Source organism: Pavona decussata, unplaced genomic scaffold (assembly GCF_977016875.1).
Source record: "Pavona decussata unplaced genomic scaffold, jaPavDecu1.1 SCAFFOLD_181, whole genome shotgun sequence".
Lineage (NCBI taxonomy): Eukaryota > Metazoa > Cnidaria > Anthozoa > Scleractinia > Agariciidae > Pavona > Pavona decussata.
The window spans coordinates 46,450-64,831 of record NW_028145591.1 but is presented as its reverse complement, the minus strand read 5'-3'; the positions used below and the strand labels follow the sequence as shown (position 1 = coordinate 64,831).

Below are 18,382 nucleotides of genomic sequence, written 5' to 3'. Positions count from 1 at the left end.
CAACAGGACAGAGAGTATAAAGAGTCCCTGCCGGCTGACCGAGCTAAAGAAAAACAAAAGCTGGAAATTGAGGAGGCCACCAAGAGACAAATGCAGTTGCAAACTGCACGTAAAAGAAGACTACCTCCTGAACCTGCAGTTAATTAAGCTAGTGCTGTTGTCTCGGTCCGTCATGTTAACTTGGGTATTATTTTAAAACTCCAACTCAACAAGAAAGTATTTGTTCTTGTAAATATTTATGCCCCAAACAAACATAAAGATCTAATTCAGTTCTTTAGTAAGTTGCATGTCTTGTTTCAAAGTAAAAACCTAGACTCAGAGGAAAATATCATCTTAGAGGGTGATTTCAACTGTCCTTTAAATCCAGCTCTCGATAAACGTGGTGGTATCATGATTCCAAGAAGAGCAGCAATTGACAGCATTGAAAGTTTACAAACCGAACGCATATAAGAACACATGATTTCGGAGGTCAGGCTGATCGGGTTCTTATCTAACGGGTGCTTAGTGACAAATCAGCCTCAAAGTGTTCTTCAAATGCTCTTAAATTTCTATATTAGTAATACGGGTACTACCCAAAAATGCCCCTAGATGTAATTTTTTTTAATAATTCATCTTTATTGACAAAACACAACAAGAAGCTAGGTACAATGCAAATACGAAAAGAAAAGTACATAGTAGGAAAAAAACAGACTAAACTGGAAGTATTATTTACAAAAGTAAATTATTATGTTAACAATATGCTTATAGTGGTATTACAAAATTATGTATAATAACTACAATAACTTGTCCCATACAGAAAGAAAATTATGAAATTGATTATTTGCTAAGTAACTTTCTTTTAAAATATCTAATTTGTGTCTAAAGCGGATCAGAAAGCTCTCAAAAGTTAACTTGTTGAGAAGATATGATGTTTTGCGATAAGTAAAGTGACATTAAGTGTCTTTTATTCTCGACGTTGTTGTGCCAACCATATAGGACGACGCGTTCTGTTAAGGAAATAAATTGTTTCGTTTTGTGATACCACCAGGTGGTGAATTTTTCCCAGAAGTCTGGTAGTAAATATACAGTTGCATTGATTTCGTTCCTGCATGCCTCGTGGAACTCTCTAGTTTGCTGAAAACCCACATTGTCTGCAAAAATGACATTTTCCTGGTCATTTTTTCCAACTCCAGGAAAAAGTGTAGTGTTACACCATTGCATGTTAAGTTCTGTATCCATCCATGCATTCTGTTGGAAATATACATCCATCCTCTCATCATAGCTTTGTTTCTCCAGTAAGGTTACATTTCCTTTCCCTCTAAACACAAGAGCTGGCTTTACGTTCTGGTCTCCTTCAGCCCTTATACAAAGTTGCAAGGTGGCTTGCCTTTTGTCCAAGCCCAATGAGGGTTGTGAAATCCATACTTGCTTAGTGCCGATGGTGTCATAAGTTGACGCTTGGTCAACTACAAATGGAAGAGGGACCTGGTCCACATTATACTTTTTTTCAAGGGTCCATCTTCCATATTTTGGGTCAATACAGGTTGATTTATTTCTCCTCCTCTATGTTTTGAGGGCTTTCCTCAAATTCTTGTGGAACTTCTGAATTGTAAGTCTGCCATCGTCAGCACTGCTTTTCTTATTATTAGTTCTTCTTCCGAGTATTATACCATGCCGCTTTCTAAACCGCTGGAACCAGTTATCGCTCCCTTTGAAGCTGTCAGCAGTATCTTTTCCATAACACTATTTTGACCTTTATTCTTTTTTCTGAACCATAGCTTTCTCACTTTGCACTTTGCTTTGCTTGCGAGAGTCAAAAGTGAACTTTTATAAAGTGTTTTTGTTGCATTATTATGGCGAACGAATATGAACTGTTTTTAGAAGCAAGTACAAGGGGTTATCATGCTTATTTCAAGGAATATACGGTTTACATTGGGGAGATCCTTTTCTGTGAAATGGAACCAGATAATCCACACAGTCGATTTGCAGTTGCAGTCAAAAATGAGGATGACAAGATTGTTGGTCATGTCTCTGCAGAACTTTCTAAAATCTTCAACAAGTTTCTATCAGAGGATGGAACAATTGAAGCAGAGTGTATTGGAAGTGGATTCAACAAAAGGCAAGGAGATGGTCTAGAACTTCCTGTGGACTATCGACTAATTGGCAATGCTAGATATCTCAAGAATCTTCTTAGAGAATTACAGAAGAAAAAAACCGAGTCGAATTTCAACTGTAAACTGAGCAACGTACAGAAGTGTCAAGAATAAACTCCCTCAGTATGGTACTTGTAGGATTTGGTATGACATTAACTTTTGTTTATGATTTCTCCTCCTGGATTTTCTTTATTGATTGTTGTAACCCTGAGGAAACTGCAGGACACTGAAACATTAAGTATACAGATCCAAATTGTACAAAACTTGATGCAGTAATGAACTTCTATACTGTACTCAATTTTTTTTGTGTATTTACAGTAGAAAAATCAATTAAAGTAGAAACATCAGTACAGTACTCAATACACAAATACGACCACTTGACAGCTGATAGAGTCATGACTGCCAACACAAAATCACTTGTTTTTTATGTAATAATGACACCTTTTCCATTTTATAAGAACATGCTGAATTTTTCAGGCTGATCTTGTGCTTATAAAAATGAGGCTTTATTGACCAAATTTCAGCCTGATGTTTTTATAATCCATTTGTTCTTATATGCAGGTGTTTACTGTAGTTGATATTTGGGAGAATCAACAATCCTCAAAAGAGGAGTTACACTTGAAGTCAAAAATCCCCAACAGTACTATGTCGTCTAGACTTTTGGCTAATTTCCAACAATCTTTGTGATTTTGTGAACTCTACTGAAATACTGCCTGCGACACGTAGAGATCATGCGGCAATAACTTTAGCTCTAGCAATATCTTTAGCAATATCAAATCACACGCTATCAGCTACTCTAAAGAGACAGCTAAACTTAGGAATGAGAAACCCAACAAGAATTTGAAGCTACAAGGCTGTTTGAAAATGACCCCAGTTCCTCAAATGCAAAACTGTGCAAAAGCACGCTGGCATGAGTATGGTGAAAGAAGTACAAAATACTTTTTAAATTTAGAAAAGAGAAATCATGTCAAAAGACATCCGAAATTGCGGCTCTCTAACCCACATCAGATACTCATAAGTACGTAAATTATGATCATCCGGGTGAGTGTAGTCCTGAGAAGGACTGTTTGTGGTGACTGACATTTTGACAACCTGAGCGGAAGTCATCTTCAGGGTCAAGTGAATTGTGGAACGTCAGTAGGTGGTATATACATCTCTGGTTGTTAACCTGATTGGTCAACGAAGTCCAGATGTTATTGGTCGTTTGTCAGTAAGCCGTGATGTTATTGGCTGTGAAGACTGTAAAAAGTGATTGGTGCATTTCGATCCGTCTTTTGTTAGTCAGAAAGTCCGTGGGTCTATTGTTTGTTTCTTTCGTTGTTGTTGTCAATAAGTCGTTTGTATGGTGCAGGTAGTTGTAAGCAACGGTTGAGTGGCGTTTGTTCTAAGTTAGTAAACCAGCTTTCCAGAGTGAGTCGTTGATAGTAATTTGTACAGTAGGTAATGCACTTGGCAGAGTCCCAGTCGATTCTGTGGTTCGTTTGTAAATGGTGCTCAGCAATGTGATTGTTGATATCACCATTTCTAGTTGCTCGTTTGTGTTCAGTCAGTCGTACGTTTAAATTTCTGCCGGTCTCACCAATATAAGTGGCCTGGCAGTCGCAGCATTTGATCTTGTAAACTGCTCCCTGTCTGCGGTTAGGTTCGTCTTTGTCCTTTACTTTCCTCAGTAGTTCTCTTAAAGTGGTTATAGGTTTGTGAGCTACACGGATATTGTAGGGTTGTAGAATCCGTGCGATAGTCTCAGAAGTTCCCCTTACGTAAGGTATAGTTACAGTAGTTACAAGAGTCGCGTCGTTGTTTGTGACGTTAGGTTCGGTGTTCTTGTAAGTGTTACGTCTAACAAAGTCCTTGTTGTAGTTGTTCTTGTTGAAAACGTTGTCTAAGTAGTTGTTTTCGTCTGCGAGTCTGTCGGGTGAGTCACAAACCAGTTGTGCTCGCCTCGTTAAGGTCTGTATAGTCGTTGCTTTGTGAGAAGTAGGGTTGTAGGATGACTGGTCCAGTAGTCTGTCAGTATGTGTTGGTTTCCTGTAAACCGTAGTACTTAGTTTGTTGTCGTTGTTGTTACGGGTAACTAAGCAGTCTAGAAAAGGTATTTTACAATTTTCTTCGATCTCCTTAGTAAATTGTATGTCAGCGTTCTGTCTGTTAAGGTGTTCGTGAAAATCGTCGATTTCGTCTTTGTGTACTGCTGTAAAGGTGTCGTCTACGTAGCGTAACCAGAGCGGTAGTGTCCGTTTGTAGGTTGCTAGGGCTTGTTCCTCGATGTTCTGCATGACAATTTCTGCTACAACAACAGAAACTGGTGAGCCCATAGCTGTTCCATGTAACTGTTTGTAGTGCTTTCCGTTGTAGTAGAAGTACGTGGACGTTAAGCAGAGGTTCAGTAGGTCCATTAAGTTATCTGTAGGCAGTGGCAGTTTTGTCGCGGAGTTCTCGATGGTGGTAGCAGTACAGTCTAGAGCCAGTTGAAGTGGAATACTGGTGAACAGTGATTTCACATCAAAAGACACAAGTTTGTAGTCGTCAGGTATTTGTACCGTCTTGATGGCGTCAATAAAGGTCTTGGTAGACTGCAGTTTGTGTCGGGATTCGTTTGTCAATGGCTTCAGTATAGTAGTCAAGTATTTGGATAGTTCGTAAGTCGGGGACCCACAGAACGAGACTATGGGTCGCATGGGTATGTTAGGTTTGCGTAGTTTTGGTAGTCCGTAGAGTTAAGGTGGTTGCGGTACGCGGCACCTCAGTCTGTTGTAAGGTTGTATGTCAATAACGTCAGTTTTCTTAAGGTCAAGTAGTTTACTGTTGAGTTTACGTTGAAGTGATGGCGTCGGGTCTCGTTTCAGTTCTTCGTATGTCTGTTTGTCGTTAACTAGAGTGTCCATTTTGTCGTAGTAGTCTGTCTTGTCCATAACAACAGTCACTCGTCCTTTGTCAGCGGGGAGTATGACGATGTTTTTGTCACTTTTCAGTCGTTTCAGTGCTTGTCGTTCGTCTTTAGTCAAGTTACTGTCAGTTAGGGAGGATGATTGTATAGTAGAAGCAATTCTACTTCTGATGTTATCCTTGGCCGATTCTGATAGTTCTCTCTGACGACACAGAACTGCCTCAACACTAGATACAATAGCCTCAGTCGGTCGAAAATCGACGATTTTCACGAACACCTTAACAGACAGAACGCTGACATACAATTTACTAAGGAGATCAAAGAAAATTGTAAAATACCTTTTCTAGACTGCTTAGTTACCCGTAGCAACAACGACAACAAACTAAGTACTACGGTTTACAGGAAACCAACACATACTGACAGACTACTGGACCAGTCATCCTACAACCCTACTTCTCACAAAGCAACGACTATACAGACCTTAACAAGGCGAGCACAACTGGTTTGTGACTCACCCTACAGACTCGCAGACGAAAACAACTACTTAGACAACGTTTTCAACAAGAACAACTACAACAAGGACTTTGTTAGACGTAACACTTACAAGAACACTGAACCTAAAGTCACAAACAACGACGCGACTCCCGTAACTACTGTAACTATACCTTACGTAAGGGGAACTTCTGAGACTATCGCACGGATTCTACAACCCTACAATATCCGTGTAGCTCACAAACCTATAACCACTTTACAACAACTACTGACGAAAGTAAAGGAAAGCTGCCAAACCTGGTTCAAAACCACCAGCCCCCCCTAAGGAATCTCAATCCGCCATCGCACGCCACCAAATCTGCAACGCCTGGAGCTGGTATGATGACGGTGCCAAACCAGATTGCCCTAAGTCCCACATCTGTGTAGTGTGCAAGCGCTCTGACCATCAAGCATTCACCTGTCCAAAACGGAAGTTTCCGGTTCCTCTTCGCCGTAGGGACACAGCTTCCAAAGTTTGACTAGCCTCTTCTCCCGCTGAATCCTCGAGCCAGATATTACTTCATCCACAACCCTCTCCGTCCTCCAACCCGCCTAGCGTCGGCCCCTCGTCTCCTGTCCAGCGATTGCCATTGAAATCTTCTCTATTCCCACATCTCATTGCTCTCCACGCTTAGCTTCAGTGCGCGTCTGGTCCAAACGCCTTCACGTTGCGTCTTCCCGTTCCTTCGAATCTCAACATCCCCACATGGCGGAGTCGCTTAGCAACCTACCCCGACATGCACCTCTGCAATTCCCTTGAATCTGGCTGGCCCGTTGGCTATGCCATCGACGAAACTCCTGTATCCTCAGCCAGAAATCATGGGTCCGCATTATCCAGACCAGATGTTATCGACTCTTACCTCACCCGCGAGTGCAAACTTGGTGCGACTTGCGGTCCTTTCTCGTCCAATCCGCTCTCGAACGATCTCACGACTTCCCCTCTTCAAATCGCCTACAGTAGTAAAGGCAAACCACGTGTCGTAGTAGATCTCAGTTTCCCTCGGGGATCCTCCGTCAACTCAGGGATTCTGGCGCATACTTATCTGGGTCTCGACTTTAAGCTCCGTCTACCCGGGGTAGATGCTCTTCTGGACATAATCCGTTTAAAAGGCCGTCATTGTCATCTCTTTAAGATGCACCTCAGCAGAGCTTACAGACAGTTACGTGGTGACCCACGTGATTATCATCTCCTTGGTTTCCGTCACCGCGACGCCTTTTACTTCGACATCACCCCCCCTTTTGGCCTTCGCTTCTCCGCCATGATGTGCCAACACTCCACTACTGTCATCACTTTCATGTACCGAGATCTAGGCTTCCACTGCACAAACTACATCGATGATTTTGGTGGCGCTGAAATTCCTGATAAGTCAGCGGAGGCTTTCCAGACTTTTGGTTCCCTACTGGAAGAGATAGGCCTGGATACCTCACCTGAAAAAGCGTCCCCTCCAGCCTTCCTTGGAGTCTTGGTCGACACTGCTAACATGACTGTCTCCGTTTCTCCTGAACGTGTACAGGAGCTTTTTGATCGCTGCTCGTCGCTGTTGCTCATTGACAACGTCTCTCGAACCGAACTGCAGTCTCTTCTTGGAATGATGTCCTACGTCACTACTTGTGTTCGTGCCGCCCGCGTTTTCATGTCTACCCTCTTGTACACGTTACGCGTCCATAAATTATCATCTGTCTGTCCACTCTCGCCCGACAACAAAGCTGATCTGCGATGTTGGTGCTATTTTCTCCCATTTTATAACGGTGTAACTATCATCAGAACTGTCCCATGGCGCAACGATCCTATGTATCTCTCTACCGATGCATGCAGCACGGGAGCCGGTGGCTTCTTCAAACGGCCAGTATTTCCACACGCCTTTTCCAAGCTCAGTCCTTTACCGTTTTGGCCATGACATCAACACCCTAGAATTACTGGCCATCATGGTGGCTCTCAAGATCTGGGCTCCGCTCCTCCGAGCATTTGGTCTTACAATGCGACAACGAGAACAGTGTACTCGCACTTAACTCTGGCCACTCGCGCGCCCCAGGAATGCAACATTGTTTACGCAAAATATGGTTTCTCACAGCAGCCCGGGACTCGGAAATCGTCTCCACGCACATTACCGGCGTTACAAACTCCATTGCGGATCATCTAAGCCGCTGGCATTTGTCTCCCATGCACCAGCAGAGGTTTTCCGAGCTCACGTCCACTCTTACAACAACTCACGTTTATTGCCCACCTCACTTCTTCGAGTTTCAAATCAGCTGCTAATTTCCCGCTTCTGTGTTTCCTTCACAGGACTGCCCTCCACCAGTGCCAATGTCTCCTTTTCCTCGCCTCCTCACACCCTCGATGATCTTGTGGCCTCGATTCAAGCGAACGCTTATGCTCCGGGAACTTTGCGCAATCTCCGTCCTCAATGGAAATTTTAGTACCACTTCTGTGAACAATACACTTTGGGTCCTCTGCCAGCCTTACCTCAAACACTGTCCGCGTATGCTTCCGTTTTAGCATGGAGGACGTCCTCTTTTAATTACATCTTAAACCATCTGAACGCCGTTCGCCTTCTTAACCTCTATGAGGGTTTCACTACGGAGTCATTTCACAACTTCGATTTAACTCTCACTAAGAAAGGGCTTAAGCGACTGCTGGGTACCTCTTCACGCCAAAAACATCCCATGACACCGAACATCTTGGTTTCCATCCATTGATCCTTGGATTTGACCGTACCAGCACAAGCGGCTCTGTGGGCGTTGTTTACCACAGCATTCTTCTTATTTTTACGCAAGTCCAATCTGGTCGCTGCGTTGGCCTCTTTGTTCAACTGCGATATGCACCTGACCCGACAGGACATTAAATTCACTGACTCCAGTGCCCTGTTACGTATCAAGTGGTCTAAAACACGGCAGTTTCATGAAGGAATTCACATCATTCCTCTTCCTAGCATTCCAAACTCTTCACTGTGCCCTTGTCAGCCATTCGCCATTACTTCACCTTGGTTGCCGCACCTCCTGTCACGCTGTTATTCTGTCTTCCGGCAGGCCGCGGTCCAGGTTTCACTCCCCTCACAGCTTCTTACTTTACTACTTCTCTCAAGAGACTCCTTGCTAGCTTGGGATTAAATCCAGCCAATTACTCCCCACACAGTTTCAGACGAGGCGGAGCTACGTATGCCTATCAAGCGGGTGTTCCTGAACATTTGATAAAGCTCCACGGAGATTGGCGGTCTGACGCTTACCAAGTCTATTTATCTTTGCCCCTGTCTACTTGTTCACAGGTGGCTGACATTATGGCAGCAGGCCTTTTCATAAACACTTAAGTTCTCTTTCCAACTGCTGAGATTAGATTTTTTTTTCCTTTCTTTATATACATTGGTTAGCTTGTATATTCACATATACTTACACTTTTATACACAGCAAGAGTTTTATCATTACCAATCATCCCAATTTTTCTCTTTTTTTTTTCTTTTTCAATCACGACACGTTTGGGCCAATCTTTTAATACTGTTGGGGACAATCACACGAGCTTGTAATTAATTAAAGTTTTATTTTCAGCCCAAACGTGTCTGGTCTCAGTCTTTAACAATGTCGCATAATGAATTAAGGAGATAATTTGGAGTTTTGATTTGTCAAATAGGTTAATTATTGACGGAGATCGCGTTGCGCCATCGTCTCATGTTCGCATCTCTTTGACCTTGTGCTTAGTTAGCTCGTCGCTTCAGCCGCGTGTGATCCATCAACAGTTTGTTATTCCCTCCCGCCCTCCCAGGGGACAATCACACGAGCTTGTAATTAATTAAAGTTTTATTTTCAGCCCAAACGTGTCTGGTCTCAGTCTTTAACAATGTCGCGTGATGAATTAGGGAGATAATTTGGAGTTTTGATCTGTCAAATAAAGGCATAAGAGAGTCGGACGTTTCATACAACTGAGGAAATCAAGAAGCTTTCTTTTGAAGGTGGATAGACTAGGGGAAGACGTAATTGATAATGGCAAAGCATTCCATATTTTTGGCCCTCTAAAAAGTATAGTAAATTGCTTGATATTAGTTTGGCAGGTGTGACGTCAAAAATGAGCTGAGGTTCTAGTATCATAATTATGAATTTGACAACCTGTTGGAAATAAATTTAAAAAGGGCAAGGGCAGCAAACTTTGGTGAGAGGGCAACATAAATTTTGCAACATAAAGGGAATTCACTTTAAAAATATCTAGGATATTCAATTGTGCAAATAAGGTGCAGAAGGTGCAAGGTGATTAGAATTTGTCATAGCTCGCACAGCTCGTTTTTTGAAGACGAAAAACGCGATTCAAGTTAGTTACATAAGTAGAAGACCAAACTGTAGTACAATAATTTAAATAGGGATAAATTAAGGTATAATACAAAGATTTTTTAGTGTTTGATGACAAAAAGAAACAAAATCTGTACATTATACCAACGGACTTAGAAATTTTCTTACAAATATAACTGATATGCGATTTCCTTAGCAGTGTGTACTATTTTATCAGGTCATTTACCAGTACCCATGTTGTAAATACCAGCATGTTTTGTTGCATTCCTTGTAGAAAACGAATGCGATTGTCACAGTATGTCTAGCATGACAGGCCATATATGGGCATGCGCACCCTTCCCATTTTGTATTAATTTGCTCGCCTGAACACATGGTGATTAAAGAAGATTTTCCAGGAAACTCATACTTGTTTCTGGACTCCATTCTTTGACATGGTGTCAGAAGTGGGATCCTGAAAAGATGCAGATCCTCCGGCTGAAAAGTTCAAGCCTTGGAACATAAGTTACTTCAAGTGCTAACAGTAAAAGTACATCAGTGATCTCAAGCATTCAACAACAACATGGCCGATCGATTCAAACCCCCATCGATGGACTGGACCACTCCAGTAGATATCCACAAGCATTTTAAACTCTTCAAACAGAAATGCGAACTTATCTTCGCGGGGGCGCTTGACAAAGTCGAAGAGGCGAAAAAGGTGAGATTGCTGATGTTATGGATAGGCGACAAAGGCCTCGAGATCTACAACACGCCCACATGGGCTAACGACGGTGAAGATCACTCCAGTTATGGCGGCCCTAGAGGCTTACATAAAGCCCCAAAGTAATCAAATCCTCGCCAGACATCAACTTCGTTGCCTAAAGCAGGGAGATAGACCACTGTAGGAAGCCGAAGCGCGACTATTAGTTGAAAATGGCGGATACGATCCTGCTGCTAAAGAAATGCCCTCCGAGATACACTGGTATTCAGCGTGGCGTCTGATAAAGTACGCAAAGATAAGATTGCACTTGGCAACGGGCTAACCTTCAAGCAAGTCTACCACCTCGCAAAAGTTGATGAAAGCACAAATGAAGATAATTTCCAAAGGTGACGAGAAATCTGACCTTCACACAGTTCAATGAGAATCTGCATACTGACGACCCAAAACCCACCAAGACAGAGCTTCAAACATCAACCTCCTTACGGCGACCAAAATCAAAAAGCTTCAACTGGAAGAAAACCTTGTCGACTTCAGTTCAAGTCAAAAGGATGCTTCAGGTGCAGAAACACCCATGATAGAACAGCAAGTTGCCCCGCCAAAAATTTCAAGTGCAAGCACTGTGACAAGACCGGCCATTATCCAAGAGTGTGCATGCAGAAACGCCTGATAAAGTACGCAAAGATGCAATTGCACTTGGCAACGGGCTAACCTTCAAGCAAGTCTACCACCTCGCAAAAGTTGATGAAAGCACAAATGAAGATAATTTCCAAAGGTGACGAGAAATCTGACCTTCACACTTCACGTTTACAATAAATGCTTACTGTACTTGAGTACTAACAACTACACTACAGTACTTACAATACTTAGATTATCTACAAAGCACTACAACGCTATCTTACATTACACTGCACTTACATTTACTTACTTACATTACATTATTTGCTATATATTACACTGCGTTAAAATAAAAACAAACAATACGCTTAAGTTCATTACTGATTACATGATTTACAACGACACAATACAACCATGTCGGAAACATAGAAAAGGGTTGGTAATAGACAGGTGCAAAGAAGATAGACAAGGAGAGAGAAAAAATTACACATCGCATACGCAGAGAGTGGTCCACTTAGCTTCGTATTTTCCACAGTCTTAGTTTTTAATGGCCAATTGTTTTTCATATTTGATTTTACTTTCCAGTAAGGCAAGAAAGACCTTTAAACTCGGAGACTCTGACTGATTTCTTGTGAGGAATATATGATATTTAGCAATGAGAACATAATAATTTTACGCGTAAAAGCTGTTAGATTCAGGTTTGTAGCCATAAAGGATTTCAGAGTAGTTGGGATTAATATTATCTCAACGCTTTATATTCCACCACCTTACGGCTTCTTTCCAAAATGATTCAACTACAGGGCACTCAAGAAACATGAAAAAGATTTTCATTTTGAAAGAGGCAGTGCTCGCATTGTGGTGTTTCTTTTATGTTCATTTTATAATGAGAGAGAGAGATTGGTTGGTAAGATGTTATGTATAATTTTAAACTCAAAGTTTGTCAACTTGTTTTCAACAGTGACTTTAAAAGGAAGTTCGTAAGTGTCCTTGACATTTGGCACCTGTTTACTTAGATTGATTTCAACAAACGAGCCGGGGGGAAAGAATGTTCCCTGAGTATCAAACGAGCCCTTTTAGTGGAGAGGATAGTGTCCCTCTCGGCAAGCGACTTGAATGGTTCACTACCCATCAGGTTATTACATTGGATTTTGCTCTTCCATACTGCTTTGGCCTTCAAATACCGAAAGGCTCGCCTTTGCCTAGTTTACACTTCCACACACCTAGCCACAAACCCTTGGTTTTCGACTTATTTATTTTCAAGCCGGAGAGGTCGCCAAATTGATCGCGCAGATCAAATAAGGAAGCTGCAGATAAATCGTCGCGGATAAAAGCGGTGGTGTCATCAGCATACAAGCTGAGTTTGGTGATCTTATTCCCATTTTCAAGACCTTTGATAGATTCGGAGATTCTGATCTGATGGCCGAGTGGTTCTACCGCAAGAACGAAGAGTAGTCCTGAAAGGGGGCATCCTTGTCTTACTCCTCTCTGTAAAGAAAAAAATCTGAGGAGTAACCATTGTTAATAACACAGCTGGAGATGTTCTTGTAGAAAGTGTGAATCCAGTTAAGGAAACTAGGGCCGAAGTTCATGAGGTCTAGCACCTTGAAAAGGTAACCCCATTCAAAGGCCTTTTCAAAGTCTAAGAAAAGTATCCTACCGTCTTTATTTTCATGTTGTTCAATTAAATCTGAAATTACCCGGATGTTTTCGCCAATACACTACCTTTGATGTATCCTGTCTGATCCTGCTCTATCAGATGCGGAAGAACCTTCTCTAAACACCTTGCAATACATTTGGCTGCTAATTTATAATCTACATTTAAAAGAGTGATAGGGCGCCAGTTTTTAAGCAGTAGAGGATCTTAATTTTTTTGGGATCAAGAAAATGATTCCCTGTCTAGAAGATGAGTACCCCTTGGATGACAATTATGATGGGTACACTTATGAAGAGGAACCAAAAGAAGAAAAAAGCGACACTGAACCTGTCACTGTATTCCTTGGAACCCTCACCTCAACAAAGGGCCAGCAAACGCAAGAAATATCACTCAATTCCCTTGACAGCCATCCAGACAAGATTTAGGCCAAGGTTAAGATCTATGAACACCACAACATGAGCCTGAAAGTAGATACTGGAGCAGATGCCAGCGTGATCACTACCACAGATCTCCAGCACTTCCCTTCTCCGATTGATATCCTTCCCTGAAGCAATGTTTTAAGAGGATATGGAGACTCTCAGATAGGAAACATTGGTGCAGCTATCTTAAAAGTCTCCTTTAAGGACAAGTCAGCCACCATCAAACTCAACACCGTGGAAGCCCCAGGAAGCCCATCCATGCTGGGTTGCAGACAGTCGCAAGACCTGGGAATAATATCAGCAAATTTAGATGAAGTTAGTACCATTCCTCCAACCAGGACAGTAGCTGAGGCACACCACGGTCAGCTATCTAAGCCAACTGTCTTGGAAGAGTACCAACATTGCTTCGACAAGTTAGGTTGTTTCCCCGGAGAGAAGTACCACATTCAACTAATTGAAGACCCAATTCCAGTCATTCACCCGCTGCCACTGTTCCAGTACACACATTCCTTTACAAGGAGGAGCTTGACAAAATGATCACAGATGATGTCATCACTGTCGTGAACGAACCAACCAACTGGGTAAACTTGATTGTATGTAACATCAAAGAAACCCAAAAGGCAAAAAGAAGATGAGACTTTGCCTTGACCCAAAAGACCTTAACAGGAATAGACTTCGAGAGCATTATTACACCCATACCATTGATGAGCTCCTGCCGCAGCTGCATGGAAAGAAGTTCTTCTCCATCGGCGATAGCAAAAAAGGTTATTGGCATGTAGCTTCGGACCATGTATCAAGCTTGCTATCCATATTTAACACCCCCTTTGGACGGAACCTTTTACACGATTACCCTTCAGGGTCAAGCTCTCCCAAGACATCATCCATTGCAAACTTCACAAGGTGTACAAAGACATCCCCAATGTAACGGGCATTGCTAACGACATCTTGGTATGTGGCTCAACCGAATCAAGGCACGACCAAGCCTTCCGTGAAATGCTCAAGGCCACTCACAAACACAAAGTCAGCCTGAACTCTGAAAAGTTGCAGTTCAAGCAGACACTAGTTGACTTCTTTGGACACGCTCTGACTGAGAATGGAACCCAACCGGCCAAGGAGAAACTTGAAACAATTCACTGTATGACAAAGACCCCATCAAACACGAGACAGCTCCAGACTTAGCCTGTGTAGCTGGCAGTTTTTGTTGGTAGGCAAAGCCGGCTAGAACGAGTGGTCCAGCTGCGGGGGATACGGGGTGAGAGTTGCGACAGTTGCAGTGAAGCTGCGTCAGCGTGTGGCTTCACAACGAGGAACCACCAGCCTGGATTCCAGTCATTTACCACTGATGCCCCCAAAATTTACACATTTGACAACCTGTCAATATCCAGTTAACTCAACCAATCAGATGACAGATGGTAAAATGAAACTTTCTCAGTTGCAAAGTTGGCGGGAAAGTGATGGGGCAGCTGGCTATCAAAACATATCCTGGAAATTCCGTTTTTTCGATGGCAGCGAAGGCCGACACTCTGAAAAAGCCTGTCAAGGGAGAAAAGCTTTCCAGTTCTCGATGCACAACAAGTGTCAATGATAACTGTGGATTGTGCTCTTGCTAACTGAAGATTAAATAAGAGAATTTCAGAAGACTTCTTGTATCTCTACCCAAAACCTCTTCAAGACTTCGAAGTGTAAAGGGTGTCAAAATGTGACTTAAGCAGAACTTTCGTCATGGATCAGATTGAAAATAGCCTGATCAGACATGTTTTCTGATCGTGTATGCCATACCTGTGGAAGAAAAATAAGGAATGCATTCGAACTTTATAATTTCATCCACTCGAAGCTGGAAAGAGATAAGGAAAACACTGCGATCAAAAGTGATGATGATTCAGGCAGATTAAGTCAATTCTTAGCAACTACCGTTTCTTTGCCAGACAGAAGTCCTCTAGCAAGAAAAGGACGCAAAACTTTAGAAAAAAGCACAGGAGCAAAGAAATTGTTCACATTTAATAAGGTGCCTCCAGTGGGCATTACTTCGCACAAACCAAATGAAATCCTGGACATCTCACCTCAGGAAGCTAGCAAAATTGCTCTATTATTATTATTATTATTATTATTATTATTATTATTCACAACATATTACTTACACTACTTAACAATATAATGCTTACGCTACTTACAATATAATACTTTACACTTAAACACAGACATGCACAAAACCAAACTTGCTAGTTAATAAATTGTGGCACATACAATATGTATTTAACAGAAATATCATACAACCTAAAAGACGCTACACCTTCTTACATTATTAAAGGTTACATGGCAGCAAAATAAAATGATGATAACAATAGAATTGATAACAAAACTAAATGGGAGAAATAAAGACCTGGGTGCCGCTATGAAGCACTTAAACTGGTGATATGCTTGTTCCATTTCCGGTTAAAACTGGATTCATGTTTGGTGAATTTGTTGATCTTAAATTCTATTTAATAAATATAATAAACTTTAGAGATAAATAATCTCAGCTACGGGTGAATAAGTTTGCTTCTGCAATCGTAAATATTTTGCCTGGCAATGATTAGTAGATGGTTAAGTAAGAGAAAATCCTCTTTTCTGTCCCAAATTGCAAAAAGCTTATCGACCTCAAATAGTTTTTCAAGTTCAATGTGTATATTATTGCACCAGTGAATAAATTCCAGCCAAAATCTCTCTGTTATGCAGCATGAAATGAATAAATGCTCAAGGGATTCGCTCTCTTCACCACAAAACGTACACAATGCTGTCGGTTTCAACCCAACTTCGTGAAGAAAGGTGTTTGCAACTAAGTATCTGTTCAAAACATTTTGTATTCAAAGCTACTGTAAAAAGTAATCTGTAGATGTCATTCCATTTGAAGCTTGTCCTACCAAACTTTTCCTCGAATTTTGCTTGTGCAGTTGGAGCACCCTCAAAGTTGGAACGTTACAAAATCCTGGAAATCTCACCTCAGGAAGCTAGCGAAATTGCTTCCTCTAACCTGAACGTGGAAGATTTACTTGAAAGTACCACTACAGAAGTGAAAGTAGTAATTGTCAACCCAAGTGGACGTGTCGAAATGTTTAGCTCGTTTCAAGATAAAACAAAATCGATGATCGCAAATCTATATAGAAGAAGGTGGAAAACGGTTGCCAATTTGGCGTTCGCACATCCAAATGTGCGGGTTGAAATTAGGATCCTCTAAGAAAAACTGTTGGCAGGGAATTTCAAAAGTGCTGTAATGATGCTACAGATTCAGTGTTCAAGAAGTCCAGACCCGAAGATTTGGCTTCATTTTCAAATAAAGTGTTGGTTCATGAGGCGGGAGTTTGGTGTCCATTCTTGAAGAATTGTGTCAAAGGTGCGTGTAATATGCAAAATCCATCGGAGCCGGATATCAAGAAAACCAGCTCAGTGGCTTTAATAACATCAGTTGCTGCTAGAGGAAGAAACCCCACTATGTCAGCAGTTGCTTACCGCATTTCAGCAATTCTCTGTCATAGCGGTGTCAAGTATGACCATCTACATTTGGTAAATAAATTGGGTGTCTGCATGTCTCCATATGTGATTGTCGAATTCCAGAGGAAGATCGGTGAGAGCTGTGAATTGAGGGTGTGTCATTGGAAGAAGGAGATCGAAAAAGTGAACGTAGAGAGTCTGTTATTGAAGGAAGTTAGAGAAAAGCAAGTTGGTCATCATGGGGACGAGATCATGCGAGCACAGATCAAATTCTCAGATAAACCATCAAGAAATACAACTTCTTTGAACCTAGTGAAACTGGTGATATACTTGTTCCATTTCCGGTTAAAACTGGATTCATGTTTGGTGAATTTGTTGATCTTAAATTCTATTTAATAAATATAATAAACTTTAGAGATAAATAATCTCAGCTACGGGTGAATAAGTTTGCTTCTACAATCGTAAATATTTTGCCTGGCAATGATAAGTAGATGGTTAAGTAAGAGAAATCCTCTTTTCTGTCCCAAATTGCAAAAAGCTTATCGACCTCAAATAGTTTTTCAAGTTCAATGTGTATATTATTGCACCAGTGAATAAATTCCAGCCAAAATCTCTCTGTTATGCAGCATGAAATGAATAAATGCTCAAGGGTTTCGCTCTCTTCACCACAAAACGTACACAATGCTGTCGGTTTCAACCCAACTTCGTGAAGAAAGGTGTTTGTAACTAAGTATCTGTTCAAAAAATTTTGTATTCAAAGCTACTGTAAAAAGTAATCTGTAGATGTCATTCCATTTGAAGCTTGTCCTACCAAACTTTTCCTCGAATTTTGCTTGTGCAGTTGGAGCACCCTCAAAGTTGGAACGTTACAAAATCCTGGAAATCTCACCTCAGGAAGCTACTGAAATTGCTTCCTCTAACCTGAACGTGGAAGATTTACTTGAAAGTACCACTACAGAAGTGAAAGTAGTAATTGTCAACCCAAGTGGACGTGTCGAAATGTTTAGCTCGTTTCAAGATAAAACAAAATCGATGATCGCAAATCTATGTAGAAGAAGGTGGAAAACGGTTGCCAATTTGGCGTTCGCACATCCAAATGTACGGGTTGAAATTAGGATCCTCTAAGAAAAACTGTTGGCAGGGAATTTCAAGAGTGCTGTAATGATGTTACAGATTCAGTGTTCAAGAAGTCCAGACCCGAAGATTTGGCTGAATTTTCAATTTTGAATGGTTCATGAGGCGGGAGTTTGGTGTCCATTCTTGAAGAATTGTGTCAAAGGTGCGTGTAATATGCAAAATCCATCGGAGCCGGATATCAAGAAAACCAACTCAGTGGCTTTGATAACAGTTGCTGCTAGAGGAAAAAACCCCCTTATGTCAGCAGTTGCTTACCGCATTTCAGCAATTCTCTGTCATAGCGGTGTCAAGTATGACCATCTACATTTGGTAAATAAATTGGGTGTCTGCATGTCTCCATATATGATTGTCGAATTCCAGAGGAAGATCAGTGAGAGCTGTGAATTGAAGGTGTGTCATTGGAAGAAGGAGATCGAAAAAGTGAACGTAGAGAGTCTGTTATTGAAGGAAGTTAGAGAAAAGCAAGTTGGTCATCATGGGGACGAGATCATGCGAGCACAGATCAAATTCTCAGATAAACCATCAAGAAATACAACTTCTTTGAGCCTAGTGGCTTCAAATTCTGCCAAG

General features: G+C 41.5%; 2 protein-coding genes and 2 pseudogenes across 2 annotated transcripts in view; 2 read left to right on the top strand and 2 right to left on the bottom strand.

Moving 5' to 3' along the window:
* The window catches only part of LOC146463020 (uncharacterized), a 62,816-nt gene extending 58,338 nt beyond the window's left edge, over positions 1-4,478 (top strand). The window contains exon 2 of the mRNA XM_085084932.1: positions 4,358-4,478. The gene's annotated coding sequence lies outside the window, so the exon portion shown is untranslated. The remainder of the gene's footprint in view (positions 1-4,357) is intronic.
* LOC146463021 (uncharacterized) lies at positions 880-2,006 on the bottom strand (annotated as a pseudogene).
* Positions 3,771-5,212, bottom strand: LOC146463019 (uncharacterized; annotated as a pseudogene).
* Positions 5,213-6,287: 1,075 nt separating this feature from the next.
* LOC146463018 (uncharacterized) lies at positions 6,288-7,448 on the top strand. Its single transcript, XM_085084930.1, has one exon. The coding sequence runs from the start codon at positions 6,288-6,290 to the stop codon at positions 7,446-7,448; it is 1,161 nt and encodes a 386-aa protein (XP_084941056.1).
* Positions 7,449-18,382: the final 10,934 nt, after the last annotated feature.

Excerpts from the sequence above, each read along its gene's own strand:
- LOC146463018 (XM_085084930.1), top strand. The coding sequence starts at position 6,288 with ATGCACCTCTGCAATTCCCTTGAATCTGGCTGGCCCGTTGGCTATGCC.